We start from the raw sequence: 20,049 nt of genomic DNA, 5'->3' as shown, positions 1-20,049 counted from the left end.
GGTAGCAGGGGGCACTGTGTTCCGCCTACCTGTTGCCAGGGTACATTTGAATTGGGGAGTGGTCGCTAGACCTGTGAATGTGGGGGTCAAGAAGGACTTACCTGCTGATGTTCTCCTGGGAAATGACTTGGCCCCCCTTGTTTCCGCCTATGCTCCCATGGGTCCCGCTGATGTTAACCCTGTGACTACCCAAGCCCAGTCCCTTCGGGAAGAGGTACATTTTTACCGTGGTGGACTACGCCACTAGGTACCCCGAGGCCATTGCTCTCTCCAACATCCATGCAGAGACGGTAGCTGAAGCCCTATTTGAGGAGCTACAACCTAGTTTGGTTTACTTACAAGTTGCTGTTACCTTTTATATTTTAATCAGGGCCCTCAAAAAGTTGCAGCCGTACCTGTATGGACAACCTTTTTCCTTACTCACAGATCACAACCCGTTGGTGTGGCTGAACCGTGTGGCCGGGGACAATGCCAGGCTGCTGCGCTGGAGTTTGGTGCTGCAGCCCTTCGACTTTACCATCCATTACCGCCCAGGGAAACAAAACGGTAACGCCGACGGGTTGCCCAGACAAACTGAACTTGAAAAGTGATCTGTGAGTACTTCCCCAGACATCCCCAAGCCGATCCGTTGGGATCAGACTGTGTATGCCGGCTTGGTTCTGGGGGAGCATTGTGGCAAACCTAGCCACTTCTGGACTATAATGTAAGAAAGGTTGTCTATAGGCTGTATTGTGTGCTATGTAGATGTGACAGACCCTTCTGTCAGTACTGAAGGAGTTAACTGTGTTCAACTTTAAGAGCTATTGTGTACTGTCATTAAAGTTAGTGATAAACAGTCCATTGTTTAATCACCCTCAGAGAGCAGACGCCTAGGTGATAAGGAAAGCCAAATGTGTTGTGTGTTTAAGTTGTTATCTACCTAGTAAAGTAATGTGATTCTATTGTGGTCTGTCCAAGGGTGTGGTTCCTCCATCTAATGTACAACATTCTTTCAACCCCCATCTGGGGGGTCAGACCTGCAGAAATACTAGGCATAGCCTTTTAATAAATGTCATTCTGTTTTAAACCTGAAAACTGGCTGGGTTGTGAATTGCTGATTCCCTATGCAGGACATTGTTCATCTGGTGTTAACCCTTGGTATCCTGTTGGTACCGTTACAAGTATATATCAAACAGCGGTCGTCAGACACAAGAGAACCTGCAGTCAGTATTTATCAAGCAACGGTCATCAGACACAAGAGAACCTGCAGTCAGTATTTATCAAGCAACGGTCATCAGACACAAGAGAACCTGCAGTCAGTATTTATGAAGCAGCGGTCATTAGACACAAGAGAACCTGCAGTCAGTATTTATCAAACAGCGGTCATCAGCCATAGCGAGCAGCGGCGTCACGACGGTGTATCAGCTGTGTCTGTATATTTAGTCCCCTCATACTGTAGTGAGAGTGACTGGATGCCGTGTCTGTATATTTAGTCCCCTCATACTGTAGTGACGATGACAGGATGCTGTGTCTGTATATTTAGTCCCCTCATACTGTAGTGACGGTGACAGGATGCCGTGTCTGTATATTTAGTCCCCTCATACTGTAGTGACAGTGACAGGATGCCGTGTCTGTATATTTAGTCCCCTCATACTGTAGTGAGAGTGACAGGATGCCGTGTCTGTATATTTAGTCCCCTCATACTGTAGTGACAGTGACAGGATGCTGTGTCTGTATATTTAGTCCCCTCATACTGTAGTGAGAATGACAGGATGCCGTGTCTGTATATTAAGTCCCCTCATACTGTAGTGACGGTGACGGGATGCCGTGTCTGTATATTTAGTCCCCTCATACTGTAGTGAGAGTGACAGGATGCCGTGTCTGTATATTTAGTCCCCTCATACTGTAGTGAGAGTGACAGGATGCCGTGTCTGTATATTTAGTCCCCTCATACTGTAGTGACGGTGACAGGATGCCGTGTCTGTATATTTAGTCCCCTCATACTGTAGTGACGGTGACAGGATGCCGTGTCTGTATATTTAGTCCCCTCATACTGTAGTGACGGTGACAGGGTGCCGTGTCTGTATATTTAGTCCCCTCATACTGTAGTGACGGTGACAGGATGCCGTGTCTGTATATTTAGTCCCCTCATACTGTAGTGACGGTGACAGGATGCCGTGTCTGTATATTTAGTCCTCTCATACTGTAGTGACGGTGACAGGATGCCGTGTCTGTATATTTAGTCCACTCATACTGTAGTGAGAGTGACAGGATGCCGTGTCTGTATATTTAGTCCCCTCATACTGTAGTGAGAGTGACAGGATGCCGTGCCTGTATATTTAGTCCCCTCATACTGTAGTGAGAGTGACAGGATGCCGTGTCTGTATATTTAGTCCCCTCATACTGTAGTGACGGTGACAGGATGCCGTGTCTGTATATTTAGTCCTCTCATACTGTAGTGACGGTGACAGGATGCCGTGTCTGTATATTTAGTCCCCTCATACTGTAGTGACGGTGACAGGATGCCGTGTCTGTATATTTAGTCCCCTCATACTGTAGTGACGGTGACAGGATGCCGTGTCTGTATATTTAGTCCCCTCATACTGTAGTGACGGTGACAGGATGCCGTGCCTGTATATTTAGTCCCCTCATACTGTAGTGAGAGTGACAGGATGCCGTGCCTGTATATTTAGTCCCCTCATACTGTAGTGAGAGTGACAGGATGCCGTGCCTGTATATTTAGTCCCCTCATACTGTAGTGAGAGTGACAGGATGCCGTGTCTGTATATTTAGTCCCCTCATACTGTAGTGACGGTGACAGGATGCCGTGTCTGTATATTTAGTCCCCTCATACTGTAGTGAGAGTGACAGGATGCCGTGTCTGTATATTTAGTCCCCTCATACTGTAGTGAGAGTGACAGGATGCCGTGTCTGTATATTTAGTCCCCTCATACTGTAGTGAGAGTGACAGGATGCCGTGTCTGTATATTTAGTCCCCTCATACTGTAGTGACGGTGACAGGATGCTGTGTCTGTATATTTAGTCCTCTCATACTGTAGTGACGGTGACAGGATGCCGTGTCTGTATATTTAGTCCCCTCATACTGTAGTGAGAGTGACGGGATGCCCTGTCTGTATATTTAGTCCCCTCATACTGTAGTGAGAGTGACAGGATGCCGTGTCTGTATTTTTAGTCCTCTCATACTGTAGTGAGGTGACTGGATGCCGTGTCTGTATATTTAGTTCCCTTATACTGTAGTGAGAGTGACAGGATGCCGTGTCTGTATATTTAGTCCCCTCATACTGTAGTGACAGGATGCCGTGTCTGTATATTTAGTCCCCTCATACTGTAGTGAGAGTGACAGGATGCCGTGTCTGTATATTTAGTCCTCTCATACTGTAGTGACGGTGACAGGATGCCGTGTCTGTATATTTAGTCCCCTCATACTGTAGTGAGAGTGACAGGATGCCGTGTCTGTATATTTAGTCCTCTCATACTGTAGTGACGGTGACAGGATGCTGTGTCTGTATATTTAGTCCCCTAATACTGTAGTGACAGGATGCCGTGTCTGTATATTTAGTTCCCTCATACTGTAGTGAGAGTGACAGGATGCCGTGTCTGTATATTTAGTCCTCTCATACTGTAGTGACGGTGACAGGATGCCGTGTCTGTATATTTAGTCCCCTCATACTGTAGTGAGAGTGACAGGATGCCGTGTCTGTATATTTAGTCCCCTCATACTGTAGTGACAGTGACAGGATGCCGTGTCTGTATATTTAGTCCCCTCATACTGTAGTGAGAGTGACAGGATGCCGTGTCTGTATATTTAGTCCCCTCATACTGTAGTGAGAGTGACAGGATGCCGTGTCTGTATATTTAGTCCCCTCATACTGTAGTGAGAGTGACAGGATGCCGTGTCTGTATATTTAGTCCCCTCATACTGTAGTGACAGTGACAGGATGCCGTGTCTGTATATTTAGTCCCCTCATACTGTAGTGACAGTGACAGGATGCCGTGTCTGTATATTTAGTCCCCTCATACTGTAGTGACAGTGACAGGATGCCGTGTCTGTATATTTAGTCCCCTCATACTGTAGTGAGAGTGACAGGATGCCGTGTCTGTATATTTAGTCCCCTCATACTGTAGTGAGAGTGACAGGATGCCGTGTCTGTATATTTAGTCCCCTCATACTGTAGTGAGAGTGACAGGATGCCGTGTCTGTATATTTAGTCCCCTCATACTGTAGTGACGGTGACAGGATGCCGTGTCTGTATATTTAGTCCCCTCATACTGTAGTGAGAGTGACAGGATGCCGTGTCTGTATATTTAGTCCCCTCATACTGTAGTGAGGTGACTGGATGCCGTGTCTGTATATTTAGTCCTCTCATACTGTAGTGAGAGTGACAGGATGCCGTGTCTGTATATTTAGTCCCCTCATACTGTAGTGATGGTGACAGGATGCCGTGTCTGTATATTTAGTCCCCTCATACTGTAGTGAGAGTGACAGGATGCCGTGTCTGTATATTTAGTCCCCTCATACTGTAGTGACAGTGACAGGATGCCGTGTCTGTATATTTAGTCCCCTCATACTGTAGTGACGGTGACAGGATGCCGTGTCTGTATATTTAGTCCCCTCATACTGTAGTGAGAGTGACAGGATGCCGTGTCTGTATATTTAGTCCCCTCATACTGTAGTGACGGTGACAGGATGCCGTGTCTGTATATTTAGTCCCCTCATACTGTAGTGAGAGTGACAGGATGCCGTGTCTGTATATTTAGTCCCCTCATACTGTAGTGATGGTGACAGGATGCCGTGTCTGTATATTTAGTCCCCTCATACTGTAGTGAGAGTGACAGGATGCCGTGTCTGTATATTTAGTCCCCTCATACTGTAGTGAGAGTGACAGGATGCCGTGTCTGTATATTTAGTCCCCTCATACTGTAGTGACGGTGACAGGATGCCGTGTCTGTATATTTAGTCCCCTCATACTGTAGTGAGAGTGACAGGATGCCGTGTCTGTATATTTAGTCCCCTCATACTGTAGTGAGAGTGACAGGATGCCGTGTCTGTATATTTAGTCCCCTCATACTGTAGTGAGAGTGACAGGATGCCGTGTCTGTATATTTAGTCCCCTCATACTGTAGTGACGGTGACAGGATGCCGTGTCTGTATATTTAGTCCCCTCATACTGTAGTGACGGTGACAGGATGCCGTGTCTGTATATTTAGTCCTCTCATACTGTAGTGAGAGTGACAGGATGCCGTGTCTGTATATTTAGTCCCCTCATACTGTAGTGACGGTGACAGGATGCCGTGTCTGTATATTTAGTCCCCTCATACTGTAGTGAGAGTGACAGGATGCCGTGTCTGTATATTTAGTCCCCTCATACTGTAGTGACAGTGACAGGATGCCATGTCTGTATATTTAGTCCCCTCATACTGTAGTGACGGTGACAGGATGCCGTGTCTGTATATTTAGTTCCCTCATACTGTAGTGAGAGTGACAGGATGCCGTGTCTGTATATTTAGTCCCCTCATACTGTAGTGAGAGTGACAGGATGCCGTGTCTGTATATTTAGTCCCCTCATACTGTAGTGACAGTGACAGGATGCCGTGTCTGTATATTTAGTCCCCTCGTACTGTAGTGACAGTGACAATATGCCGTGTCTGTATATTTAGTCCCCTCATACTGTAGTGAGAGTGACAGGATGCCGTGTCTGTATATTTAGTCCCCTCATACTGTAGTGAGAGTGACAGGATGCCGTGTCTGTATATTTAGTCCCCTCATACTGTAGTGACAGGATGCCGTGTCTGTATATTTAGTCCCCTAATACTGTAGTGAGAGTGACAGGATGCCGTGTCTGTATATTTAGTCCCCTCATACTGTAGTGAGAGTGACAGGATGCCGTGTCTGTATATTTAGTCCCCTCATACTGTAGTGACAGTGACAGGATGCCGTGTCTGTATATGTAGTCCCCTCATACTGTAGTGACGGTGACAGGATGCCGTGTCTGTATATTTAGTCCCCTCATACTGTAGTGACAGTGACAGGATGCCGTGTCTGTATATTTAGTTCCCTCATACTGTAGTGAGGTGACAGGATGCCGTGTCTGTATATTTAGTCCCCTCATACTGTAGTGACGGTGACAGGATGCCGTGTCTGTATATTTAGTCCCCTCATACTGTAGTGAGAGTGACAGGATGCCGTGTCTGTATATTTAGTCCCCTCATACTGTAGTGAGAGTGACAGGATGCCGTGTCTGTATATTTAGTCCCCTCATACTGTAGTGACGGTGACAGGATGCCGTGTCTGTATATTTAGTCCCCTTATACTGTAGTGAGAGTGACAGGATGCCGTGTCTGTATATTTAGTCCCCTCATACTGTAGTGACAGTGACAGGATGCCGTGTCTGTATATTTAGTCCCCTCATACTGTAGTGAGAGTGACAGGATGCCGTGTCTGTATATTTAGTCCCCTCATACTGTAGTGACAGTGACAGGATGCCGTGTCTGTATATTTAGTCCCCTCATACTGTAGTGAGAGTGACAGGATGCCGTGTCTGTATATTTAGTCCCCTCATACTGTAGTGACAGTGACAGGATGCCGTGTCTGTATATTTAGTCCCCTCATACTGTAGTGACGGTGACAGGATGCCGTGTCTGTATATTTAGTCCCCTCATACTGTAGTGACGGTGACAGGATGCCGTGTCTGTATATTTAGTCCCCTCATACTGTAGTGAGAGTGACAGGATGCCGTGTCTGTATATTTAGTCCCCTCATACTGTAGTGACAGTGACAGGATGCAGTGTCTGTATATTTAGTCCCCTCATACTGTAGTGACGGTGACAGGATGCCGTGTCTGTATATTTAGTCCCCTCATACTGTAGTGAGGTGACAGGATGCCGTGTCTGTATATTTAGTCCCCTCATACTGTAGTGACGGTGACAGGATGCCGTGCCTGTATATTTAGTCCCCTCATACTGTAGTGACGGTGACAGGATGCTGTGTCTGTATATTTAGTCCCCTCATACTGTAGTGAGAGTGACAGGATGCCGTGTCTGTATATTTAGTCCCCTCATACTGTAGTGACGGTGACAGGATGCCGTGTCTGTATATTTAGTCCCCTCATACTGTAGTGACAGTGACAGGATGCAGTGTCTGTATATTTAGTCCCCTCATACTGTAGTGATGGTGACATTAAGCTGCCAGTCACAACACAACAGTGGGCACAAGCTATAATTTCTTTCTGTATTATACATATGACAATGACACACGCTGGTGCCAGTCACAACACAACAGTGAGCACAAGCTATAATTGCCGTCTGTATAATACATATGACAATAACACACGCTTGTGCCAGTCACAACACAACAGTGGGCACAAGCTATAATTGCCGTCTGTATAATACATATGATAATGACACATGCTGGTGCCAGTCACAACACAACAGTGGGCACAAGCTATAATTTCCGTCTGTATAAAACATATGATAATGACACACGCTGGTGCCAGTCACAACACAACAGTGGGCACAAGCTATAATTGCCGTCTGTATAATACATATGACAATAACACATGCTGGTGCCAGTCACAACACAACAGTGGGCACAAGCTATAATTTCCGTCTGTATTATACATATGACAATGACACGCTGGTGCCAGTCACAACACAACAGTGGGCACAAGCTATAATTGCCGTCTGTATAATACATATGACAATAACACATGCTGGTGCCAGTCACAACACAACAGTGGGCACAAGCTATAATTGCCGTCTGTATAATACATATGACAATAACACATGCTGGTGCCAGTCACAACACAACAGTGGGCACAAGCTATAATTTCCGTCTGTGTAATAAATATGATAATAATGACACACGCTGGTGCCAGTCACAACACAACAGTGGGCACAAGCTATAATTGCCGTCTGTATAATACATATGACAATAACACACGCTTGTGCCAGTCACAACACAACAGTGGGCACAAGCTATAATTGCCGTCTGTATAATACATATGACAATAACACACGCTTGTGCCAGTCACAACACAACAGTGGGCACAAGCTATAATTGCCGTCTGTATAATACATATGACAATAACACACGCTGGTGCCAGTCACAACACAACAGTGGGCACAAGCTATAATTTCCGTCTGTGTAATACAACAACAGTGGGCACAAGCTATAATTGCCGTCTGTATACTACATATGACAATAACACACGCTGGTGCGAGTCACAACACAACAGTGGGCACAAGCTATAATTTCCATCTGTGTAATAAATATGATGTGACTGGCACCAGCTTGTGTCATTATTATCATATTTATTACACAGACGGAAATTATAGCTTATACCCACTGTTGTGTTGTGACTGGCACCAGCGTGTGTTATTGTCATATGTATTATACAGACGGCAATTATAGCTTGTGCCCACTTTTGTGTTGTGACTGGCACCAGCGTGTGTTATTGTCATATGTATTATACAGACGGCAATTATAGCTTGTGCCCACTGTTGTTGTATTACACAGACGGAAATTATAGCTTGTGCCCACTGTTGTGTTGTGACTGGCACCAGCGTGTGTTATTGTCATATGTATTATACAGACGGCAATTATAGCTTGTGCCCACTGTTGTGTTGTGACTGGCACAAGCGTGTGTTATTGTCATATGTATTATACAGACGGCAATTATAGCTTGTGCCCACTGTTGTGTTGTGACTGGCACCAGCTTGTGTCATTATTAACACAACAGTGGGCACAAGCTATAATTTCCGTCTGTGTAATAAATATGATAATAATGACACAAGCTGGTGCCAGTCACAACACAACAGTGGGCACAAGCTATAATTTCCGTCTGTGTAATACATATGATAATGACACAAGCTGGTGCCAGTCACAACACAACAGTGGGCACAAGCTATAATTGCCGTCTGTATAATACATATGACAATAACACATGCTGGTGCCAGTCACAACACAACAGTGGGCACAAGCTATAATTTCCGTCTGTGTAATAAATATGATAATAATGACACACGCTGGTGCCAGTCACAACACAACAGTGGGCACAAGCTATAATTGCCGTCTGTATAATACATATGACAATAACACACGCTTGTGCCAGTCACAACACAACAGTGGGCACAAGCTATAATTGCCGTCTGTATAATACATATGACAATAACACACGCTTGTGCCAGTCACAACACAACAGTGGGCACAAGCTATAATTGCCGTCTGTATAATACATATGACAATAACACACGCTGGTGCCAGTCACAACACAACAGTGGGCACAAGCTATAATTTCCGTCTGTGTAATACAACAACAGTGGGCACAAGCTATAATTGCCGTCTTTATACTACATATGACAATAACACACGCTGGTGCCAGTCACAACACAACAGTGGGCACAAGCTATAATTTCCGTCTGTGTAATATATATGATAATGACACAAGCTGGTGCCAGTCACAACACAACAGTGGGCACAAGCTATAATTTCCATCTGTGTAATAAATATGATGTGACTGGCACCAGCTTGTGTCATTATCATATATATTACACAGACGGAAATTATAGCTTGTACCCACTGTTGTGTTGTGACTGGCACCAGCGTGTGTTATTGTCATATGTATTATACAGACGGCAATTATAGCTTGTGCCCACTGTTGTGTTGTGACTGGCACAAGCGTGTGTTATTGTCATATGTATTATACAGACGGCAATTATAGCTTGTGCCCACTGTTGTGTTGTGACTGGCACCAGCTTGTGTCATTATTAACACAACAGTGGGCACAAGCTATAATTTCCGTCTGTGTAATAAATATGATAATAATGACACAAGCTGGTGCCAGTCACAACACAACAGTGGGCACAAGCTATAATTTCCGTCTGTGTAATACATATGATAATGACACAAGCTGGTGCCAGTCACAACACAACAGTGGGCACAAGCTATAATTGCCGTCTGTATAATACATATGACAATAACACATGCTGGTGCCAGTCACAACACAACAGTGGGCACAAGCTATAATTTCCGTCTGTATAATACATATGACAATAACACATGCTGGTGCCAGTCACAATACAACAGTGGGCACAAGCTATAATTGCCGTCTGTATAATACATATGACAATAACACATGCTGGTGCCAGTCACAACACAACAGTGGGCACAAGCTATAATTTCCGTCTGTGTAATACATATGATGATAATGACACAAGCTGGTGCCAGTCACAACACAACAGTGGGCACAAGCTATAATTGCCGTCTGTATAATACATATGACAATAACACATAGCTTGTGCCCACTGTTGTGTTGTGACTGGCACCAGCATAATTGCCGTCTGTATAATACATATGACAATAACACACGCTGGTGCCAGTCACAACACAACAGTGGGCACAAGCTATAATTTCCGTCTGTGTAATACAACAACAGTGGGCACAAGCTATAATTGCCGTCTTTATACTACATATGACAATAACACACGCTGGTGCCAGTCACAACACAACAGTGGGCACAAGCTATAATTTCCGTCTGTGTAATACATATGATGATAATGACACAAGCTGGTGCCAGTCACAACACAACAGTGGGCACAAGCTATAATTTCCGTATGTGTAATACATATGATAATAATGACACAAGCTGGTGCCAGTCACAACACAACAGTGGGCACAAGCTATAATTGCCTTCTGTATAATACATATGACAATAACACATGCTGGTGCCAGTCACAACACAACAGTGGGCACAAGCTATAATTTCCGTCTATGTAATACATATGATAATGACACACGCTGGTGCCAGTCACAACACAACAGTGGGCACAAGCTATAATTTCCATCTGTATAATACATATGACAATGACACACGCTGGTGCCAGTCACAACACAACAGTGGGCACAAGCTATAATTGCTGTCTGTATAATACATATGACAATAACACATGCTGGTGCGAGTCACAACACAACAGTGGGCACAAGCTATAATTTCCGTCTGTGTAATACATATGATAATAATGACACAAGCTGGTGCCAGTCACAACACAACAGTGGGCACAAGCTATATTGCTGTCTGTATAATACATATGACAATAACACACGCTGGTGCCAGTCACAACACAACAGTGGGCACAAGCTATAATTTCCGTCTGTGTAATACATATGACAATAACACATGCTGGTGCCAGTCACAACACAACAGTGGGCACAAGCTATAATTTCCGTCTGTGTAATACATATGATAATAATGACACAAGCTGGTGCCAGTCACAACACAACAGTGGGCACAAGCTATAATTGCCGTCTGTATAATACATATGACAATAACATATGCTGGTGCCAGTCACAACACAACAGTGGGCACAAGCTATAATTTCCGTCTGTGTAATACATATGATAATAATGACACAAGCTGGTGCCAGTCACAACACAACAGTGGGCACAAGCTATAATTGCCGTCTGTATAAAACATATGATAATGACACAAGCTGGTGCCAGTCACAACACAACAGTGGGCACAAGCTATAATTGCCGTCTGTATAATACATATGACAATAACACACGCTGGTGCCAGTCACAACACAACAGTGGGCACAAGCTATATTGCTGTCTGTATAATACATATGACAATAACACATGCTGGTGCCAGTCACAACACAACAGTGGGCACAAGCTATAATTTCCGTCTGTATAATACATATGACAATAACACACGCTGGTGCCAGTCACAACACAACAGTGGGCACAAGCTATAATTTCCGTCTGTGTAATACATATGATAATAATGACACAAGCTGGTGCCAGTTACAACACAACAGTGGGCACAAGCTATAATACATATGACAATAACGAACGGATCAGCATGTTACTCACATTAGAAACTTCTCACGTCACACAAGCCTTATTGTGTTGCTCTTTGTTTATTACAGGAGTTTCTGTCTGTGGCAGTAAATGGCTGTTTTGCCCCCTGGGATTCGTCTGCTCGTGTCATTTTCAAGAGATCAGTGGTAGGTACAGAGGGTAGGTGTTTGTGTCTCTAGGGTGGGAGATGTTTGTTGCTGGCATTGGCCTATATTACAAGTGGAGCACTATGTTAGCGTTATGGTGGGTTAACATCTGGATGTTGGATAGCGCTTCCCCTCTAAATACCTCACATAATAGCCTTCTATGGGGGGCACTGAACAAACTCCTAGCTAACCCTCAAAAGCAAACCTAGTGGAGCACTAAGCCGAAGGTCAAATAGTGGAGTTCTTCAAAGTTTTATACTATACTTTTGTATTGATATTTCTATGTATGTTTGTACATATATGTATGTGTGTGTGTGTACATGTATGTATGTATGTGTGTGTGTGTGTGTGTACATGTATGTATGTATGTATGTGTGTGTGTGTGTGTGTACATGTATGTATGTATGTGTGTGTACATGTGTGTGTGTACATGTATGTGTGTATGTGTGTACGTGTGTGTGTGTACATGTATGTATGTGTGTGTGTGTACATGTATGTATGTGTGTGTGTACATGTATGTATGTGTGTACATGTATGTGTGTATATGTATGTGTGTACATGTATGTGTGTACATGTGTGTACGTGTATGTATGTGTGTACGTGTATGTATGTGTGTACATGTATGTATGTGTGTACGTGTATGTATGTGTGTGTGTGTGTGTGTGTATGTGTGTGTGTGTACATGTATGTGTGTACGTGTGTGTGTGTGTGTGTGTGTGTGTGTACATGTATGTATGTGTGTGTGTGTACATGTATGTATGTGTGTACATGTATGTATGTATGTGTGTACATGTATGTATGTGTGTGTGTACGTGTATGTGTGTGTGTACGTGTATGTGTGTGTGTACGTGTATGTATGTGTGTACGTGTATGTATGTGTGTATGTGTATGTATGTATGTATGTGTGTACATGTATGTATGTATGTGTGTACATGTATGTATGTGTGTGTGTGTGTACATGTATGTATGTGTGTGTATGTATATGTGTGTATGTATCTGAATCTGTATATGTATGTATGTGTATTTGTAAAAGAAATAAATTTATCAGGTAAGCATAAATTTCCTTTTATTTATATATATATATATATATATATGTATGTATGTGTGTACATGTATGTATATATATATATATATGGGTGTGGGTATATGTGTGTATGTGTGTGTATATATATATATATATGTGTGTGTGTATATGTATGTATGTGTATATATATATATATATATATATATATATATATATATATACACGAAAGGGGACTGCACTCTTAGACCGGACCGGGTACACATCCCATGACCCTGCAACATGCTCAGCCCTGGGTGCTCAGTGGCACTCACAAGAAGCTGTGCTGTCCCCAGAGTCACAAGCAGTTAACCCCAGACAGGGTTAAACCATAGGGGAAATTACAAAATAAATTGATACAACACACAGAGAAAACCCAGCACTCACTAGCAAGCTCTCAGCTAAGATTAAAAGCAAAAATGGAAAGGTTAGTTACCGCATCTGGCCAAATGGGACAAGCCCAGGTACCTCGTCAAGGTTCTTTCCAAAAACCTGGGACCCTAAAACAGCCACACAATGCAAGCTCTCAATCCAAACAAACTGGGAACAAGTGAATGGTGCACAGGCTTATGTAATCATCCCAGTCATATACAAAACACGGTAGGGGACTGCACTCCTAAACCGGACCTGTGTGTGTGTGTGTATATACACTGTGTGTATATATATATATATATATATATATATATATATATATATATATATATATATATATATATATATATATATATATATATATGATCAGTACAGCACGATCAGTAGCGCACGATCAGTAGTGCACGATCAGTAAGTAAGTGTGTTAGGTTTGTTTTTTTAGTATTTTTACCTATCCTCTTTTTTCCGTATTTTTGTTACAGGTTCTGTTTTTTGTGTAAGTTTTGTGCTCTGGTTCCAACTGATTTGTGTTGTTCTACAGATTCTGAGTTCATTCGATTTGTTGCAGGTTTTAGTTCTGGTTTTGACATATTTGTTTTTGCTGCAGGTTCCGGGCTCTGGTTCTGGTTCTCACCTTCCTGCTTTACTGCAGCTTCCACTTGTCCAGGAAGCCCATCAGCATTGTCAAGGTGGGTTTTGGGCCCCAAGGCAAAGAGAATTCTTCACTTTTATAGTACTGGTTAGTAGTAAGGCTACTAGTTACCATAGGTTTGTCTCTCACTGGTTAGGGCAATAGCACTAGTTAGTAGTAAGGCTACTAGTTACCATGGGTTTGTCTCTCACTGGTTAGGGCAATAGCACTAGTTAGTAGTAAGGCTACTAGTTACCATAGGTTTGTCTCTCACTGGTTAGGGCAATAGCACTAGTTAGTAGTAAGGCTAATAGTTACCATAGGTTTATCTCTCACTGGTTAGGGCAATAGCACTAGTTAGTAGTAAGGCTAATAGTTACCATGGGTTTGTCTCTCACCTGTTAGGGCAGTAGAACTAGTTAGTAGTAAGGATACTAGTTACCATGGGTTTGTCTCTCACCTGTTAGGGCAGTAGAACTAGTTAGTAGTAAGGATACTAGTTACCATGGGTTTGTCTCTCACTGGTTAGGGCAATAGCACTAGTTAGTAGTAAGGCTAATAGTTACCATGGGTTTGTCTCTCACTGGTTAGGGCAGTAGAACTAGTTAGTAGTAAGGCTACTAGTTACCATGGGTTTGTCTCTCACTGGTTAGGGCAATAGCACTAGTTAGTAGTAAGGCTAATAGTTACCATGGGTTTGTCTCTCACCTGTTAGGGCAGTAGAACTAGTTAGTAGTAAGGATACTTGTTACCATGGGTTTGTCTCTCACTGGTTAGGGCAATAGCACTAGTTAGTAGTAAGGCTACTAGTTACCATAGGTTTATCTCTCACTGGTTAGGGCAATAGCACTAGTTAGTAGTAAGGCTACTAGTTACCATGGGTTTGTCTCTCACCTGTTAAGACAATAGCACTAGTTAGTAGTAAGGCTACTAGTTACCATGGGTTTGTCTCTCACTGGTTAGGGCAATAGCACTAGTTAGTAGTAAGGCTAATAGTTACCATGGGTTTGTCTCTCATCTGTTAGGGCAGTAGTACTAGTTAGTAGTAAGGCTACTAGTAACCATGGGTTTGTCTCTCACCTGGTAGGGCAGTAGTACTAGTTAGCAGTAAGGCTACTAGTTACCATGAATTTGTCTCTCACAAGAGACGGGCAGTACTATTAGTTATTGGGATGACTGCCTGTTACTATGGGTTTGTCTCTCGCCTGTTAAGACAATAGCACTAGTTTGTAGTAAGGCTAATAGTTACCATGGGTTTGTCTCTCGCCTGTTAAGACAATAGCACTAGTTAGTAGTAAGGCTACTAGTTACCATGGGTTTGTCTCTCACCTGGTAGGGCAGTAGTACTAGTTAGTAGTAAGGCTTCTAGTTACCATGGGTTTGTCTCTCACAAGAGACGGGCAGTACTATTAGTTATTGGGATGACTGCCTGTTACTATGGGTTTGTCTCTCACCTGGTAGGGCAATAGCACTAGTTAGTAGTAAGGCTACTAGTTACCATGGGTTTGTCTCTTGCCTGGTAGGGCAGTAGTACTAGTTAGTAGTAAGGCTACTAGTTACCATGGGTTTGTCTCTCGCCTGTTAAGACAATAGCACTAGTTTGTAGTAAGGCTACTAGTTACCATGGGTTTGTCTCTCGCCTGTTAAGACAATAGCACTAGTTTGTAGTAAGGCTACTAGTTACCATGGGTTTGTCTCTCGCCTGTTAAGACAATAGCACTAGTTAGTAGTAAGGCTAATAGTTACCATGGGTTTGTCTCTCGCCTGTTAAGACAATAGCACTAGTTTGTAGTAAGGCTACTAGTTACCATGGGTTTGTCTCTCGCCTGTTAAGACAATAGCACTAGTTTGTAGTAAGGCTACTAGTTACCATGGGTTTGTCTCTCGCCTGTTAAGACAATAGCACTAGTTAGTAGTAAGGCTAATAGTTACCATGGGTTTGTCTCTCGCCTGTTAAGACAATAGCACTAGTTTGTAGTAAGGCTACTAGTTACCATGGGTTTGTCTCTCGCCTGTTAAGACAATAGCACTAGTTTGTAGTAAGGCTAATAGTTACCATGGGTTTGTCTCTCGCCTGTTAAGACAATAGCACTAGTCTGTAGTAAGGCTAATAGTTACCATGGGTTTGTCTCTCACCTGTTAGGGCAGTAGTACTAGTTAGTAGTAAGGCTAATAGTTACCATGGGTTTGTCTCTCGCATGTTAAGACAATAGCACTAGTTTTGTAGTAAGGCTAATAGTTACCATGGGTTTGTCTCTCGCCTGTTAAGACAATAGCACTAGTTTGTAGTAAGGCTAATAGTTACCATGGGTTTGTCTCTCGCCTGTTAAGACAATAGCACTAGTTTGTAGTAAGGCTAATAGTTACCATGGGTTTGTCTCTCGCCTGTTAAGACAATAGCACTAGTTTGTAGTAAGGCTAATAGTTACCATGGGTTTGTCTCTCACCTGTTAGGGCAGTAGTACTAGTTAGTAGTAAGGCTAATAGTTACCATGGGTTTGTCTCTCGCCTGTTAAGACAATAGCACTAGTTTGTAGTAAGGCTAATAGTTACCATGGGTTTGTCTCTCACCTGTTAGGGCAGTAGTACTAGTTAGTAGTAAGGCTAATAGTTACCATGGGTTTGTCTCTCGCCTGTTAAGACAATAGCACTAGTTTGTAGTAAGGCTAATAGTTACCATGGGTTTGTCTCTCACCTGTTAGGGCAGTAGTACTAGTTAGTAGTAAGGCTAATAGTTACCATGGGTTTGTCTCTCGCCTGTTAAGACAATAGCACTAGTTTGTAGTAAGGCTAATAGTTACCATGGGTTTGTCTCTCGCCTGTTAATACAATAGCACTAGTTAGTAGTAAGGCTAATAGTTACCATGGGTTTGTCTCTCACCTGTTAGGGCAGTAGTACTAGTTAGTAGTAAGGCTAATAGTTACCATGGGTTTGTCTCTCGCCTGTTAAGACAATAGCACTAGTTTGTAGTAAGGCTAATAGTTACCATGGGTTTGTCTCTCACCTGTTAGGGCAGTAGTACTAGTAAGGCTAATAGTTACCATGGGTTTGTCTCTCGCCTGTTAAGACAATAGCACTAGTTTGTAGTAAGGCTAATAGTTACCATGGGTTTGTCTCTCGCCTGTTAAGACAATAGCACTAGTTAGTAGTAAGGCTACTAGTTACCATGGGTTTGTCTCTCGCCTGGTAGGGCAGTAGTACTAGTTAGTAGTAAGGCTACTAGTTACCATGGGTTTGTCTCTCGCCTGTTAAGACAATAGCACTAGTTTGTAGTAAGGCTAATAGTTACCATGGGTTTGTCTCTCGCCTGTTAAGACAATAGCACTAGTTTGTAGTAAGGCTAATAGTTACCATGGGTTTGTCTCTCACCTGTTAAGACAATAGCACTAGTTTGTAGTAAGGCTAATAGTTACCATGGGTTTGTCTCTCACCTGTTAAGACAATAGCACTAGTTTGTAGTAAGGCTACTAGTTACCATGGGTTTGTCTCTCGCCTGTTAAGACAATAGCACTAGTTTGTAGTAAGGCTAATAGTTACCATGGGTTTTTCTCTCGCCTGTTAAGACAATAGCACTAGTTTGTAGTAAGGCTAATAGTTACCATGGGTTTGTCTCTCGCCTGTTAAGACAATAGCACTAGTTTGTAGTAAGGCTACTAGTTACCATGGGTTTGTCTCTCGCCTGTTAAGACAATAGCACTAGTTTGTAGTAAGGCTAATAGTTACCATGGGTTTGTCTCTCGCCTGTTAAGACAATAGCACTAGTTAGTAGTAAGGCTACTAGTTACCATGGGTTTGTCTCTCACCTGGTAGGGCAGTAGTACTAGTTAGTAGTAAGGCTACTAGTTACCATGGGTTTGTCTCTCACCTGGTAGGGCAGTAGTACTAGTTAGTAGTAAGGCTACTAGTTACCATGGGTTTGTCTCTCACCTGTTAGGGCAGTAGTACTAGTTAGTAGTAAGGCTAATAGTTACCATGGGTTTGTCTCTCGCCTGTTAAGACAATAGCACTAGTTTGTAGTAAGGCTAATAGTTACCATGGGTTTGTCTCTCGCCTGTTAAGACAATAGCACTAGTTTGTAGTAAGGCTAATAGTTACCATGGGGTTGTCTCTCGCCTGTTAAGACAATAGCACTAGTTTGTAGTAAGGCTACTAGTTACCATGGGTTTGTCTCTCGCCTGTTAAGACAATAGCACTAGTTTGTAGTAAGGCTAATAGTTACCATGGGTTTGTCTCTCGCCTGTTAAGACAATAGCACTAGTTAGTAGTAAGGCTACTAGTTACCATGGGTTTGTCTCTCACCTGGTAGGGCAGTAGTACTAGTTAGTAGTAAGGCTACTAGTTACCATGGGTTTGTCTCTCACCTGGTAGGGCAGTAGTACTAGTTAGTAGTAAGGCTACTAGTTACCATGGGTTTGTCTCTCACCTGTTAGGGCAGTAGTACTAGTTTGTAGTAAGGCTACTAGTTACCATGGGTTTGTCTCTCGCCTGTTAAGACAATAGCACTAGTTTGTAGTAAGGCTAATAGTTACCATGGGTTTGTCTCTCGCCTGTTAAGACAATAGCACTAGTTTGTAGTAAGGCTACTAGTTACCATGGGTTTGTCTCTCGCCTGTTAAGACAATAGCACTAGTTTGTAGTAAGGCTAATAGTTACCATGGGTTTGTCTCTCGCCTGTTAAGACAATAGCACTAGTTAGTAGTAAGGCTACTAGTTACCATGGGTTTGTCTCTCACCTGGTAGGGCAGTAGTACTAGTTAGTAGTAAGGCTACTAGTTACCATGGGTTTGTCTCTCACCTGGTAGGGCAGTAGTACTAGTTAGTAGTAAGGTTACTAGTTACCATGGGTTTGTCTCTCACCTGTTAGGGCAGTAGTACTAGTTTGTAGTAAGGCTACTAGTTACCATGGGTTTGTCTCTCGCCTGTTAAGACAATAGCACTAGTTTGTAGTAAGGCTAATAGTTACCATGGGTTTGTCTCTCACCTGTTAGGGCAGTAGTACTAGTTTGTAGTAAGGCTACTAGTTACCATGGGTTTGTCTCTCGCCTGTTAAGACAATAGCACTAGTTTGTAGTAAGGCTACTAGTTACCATGGGTTTGTCTCTCGCCTGTTAAGACAATAGCACTAGTTAGTAGTAAGGCTAATAGTTACCATGGGTTTGTCTCTCACCTGGTAGGGCAATAGCACTAGTTAGTAGTAAGGCTAATAGTTACCATGGGTTTGTCTCTCACCTGGTAGGGCAATAGCACTAGTTAGTAGTAAGGCTAATAGTTACCATGGGTTTGTCTCTCGCCTGTTAAGACAATAGCACTAGTTTGTAGTAAGGCTAATAGTTACCATGGGTTTGTCTCTCACCTGTTAAGACAATAGCACTAGTTAGTAGTAAGGCTAATAGTTACCATGGGTTTGTCTCTCACCTGTTAAGACAATAGCACTAGTTAGTAGTAAGGCTAATAGTTACCATGGGTTTGTCTCTCGCCTGTTAAGACAATAGCACTAGTTAGTAGTAAGGCTAATAGTTACCATGGGTTTGTCTCTCACCTGTTAAGACAATAGCACTAGTTAGTAGTAAGGCTACTAGTTACCATGGGTTTGTCTCTCGCCTGTTAAGACAATAGCACTAGTTAGTAGTAAGGCTAATAGTTACCATGGGTTTGTCTCTCGCCTGTTAAGACAATAGCACTAGTTAGTAGTAAGGCTAATAGTTACCATGGGTTTGTCTCTCGCCTGTTAAGACAATAGCACTAGTTAGTAGTAAGGCTAATAGTTACCATGGGTTTGTCTCTCATAGGGGGAGCTGCACAGACACTGCTCGGAGCCTCATGAAGTTGAACTTCACAGTTACAAAGAGTTTGTTATCCTAAAGCAGCCATTACAGTCGGTGCAGAATGCATCACGCTGTGGATGGGCACCATTTGGTGAGGAACTACATTTTTGTCTCTGTCTGTGCATGACTCTCACTCTCTCACTTGTCTACCTCT

The 20,049-nt window shown here is 43.0% G+C and overlaps 1 protein-coding gene across 1 annotated transcript in view; it reads left to right on the top strand.

The window, feature by feature from the left end:
* The window catches only part of SLC37A1 (solute carrier family 37 member 1), a 303,425-nt gene that overhangs the window by 28,538 nt on the left and 254,838 nt on the right, over window positions 1–20,049 (top strand). Inside the window, exons 3-5 of the mRNA XM_053705706.1 lie at window positions 11,929–12,006; window positions 14,046–14,127; window positions 19,860–19,986. Of these exons, the coding sequence (XP_053561681.1) occupies window positions 11,951–12,006; window positions 14,046–14,127; window positions 19,860–19,986 (265 nt within the window). The 5' untranslated portion in view covers window positions 11,929–11,950. The remainder of the gene's footprint in view (window positions 1–11,928; window positions 12,007–14,045; window positions 14,128–19,859; window positions 19,987–20,049) is intronic.

This window comes from Bombina bombina, chromosome 3 (assembly GCF_027579735.1).
Source record: "Bombina bombina isolate aBomBom1 chromosome 3, aBomBom1.pri, whole genome shotgun sequence".
In the NCBI taxonomy this organism is placed as follows: Eukaryota; Metazoa; Chordata; class Amphibia; order Anura; family Bombinatoridae; genus Bombina; species Bombina bombina.
This window is presented reverse-complemented; position numbering and strand designations above follow the sequence as displayed.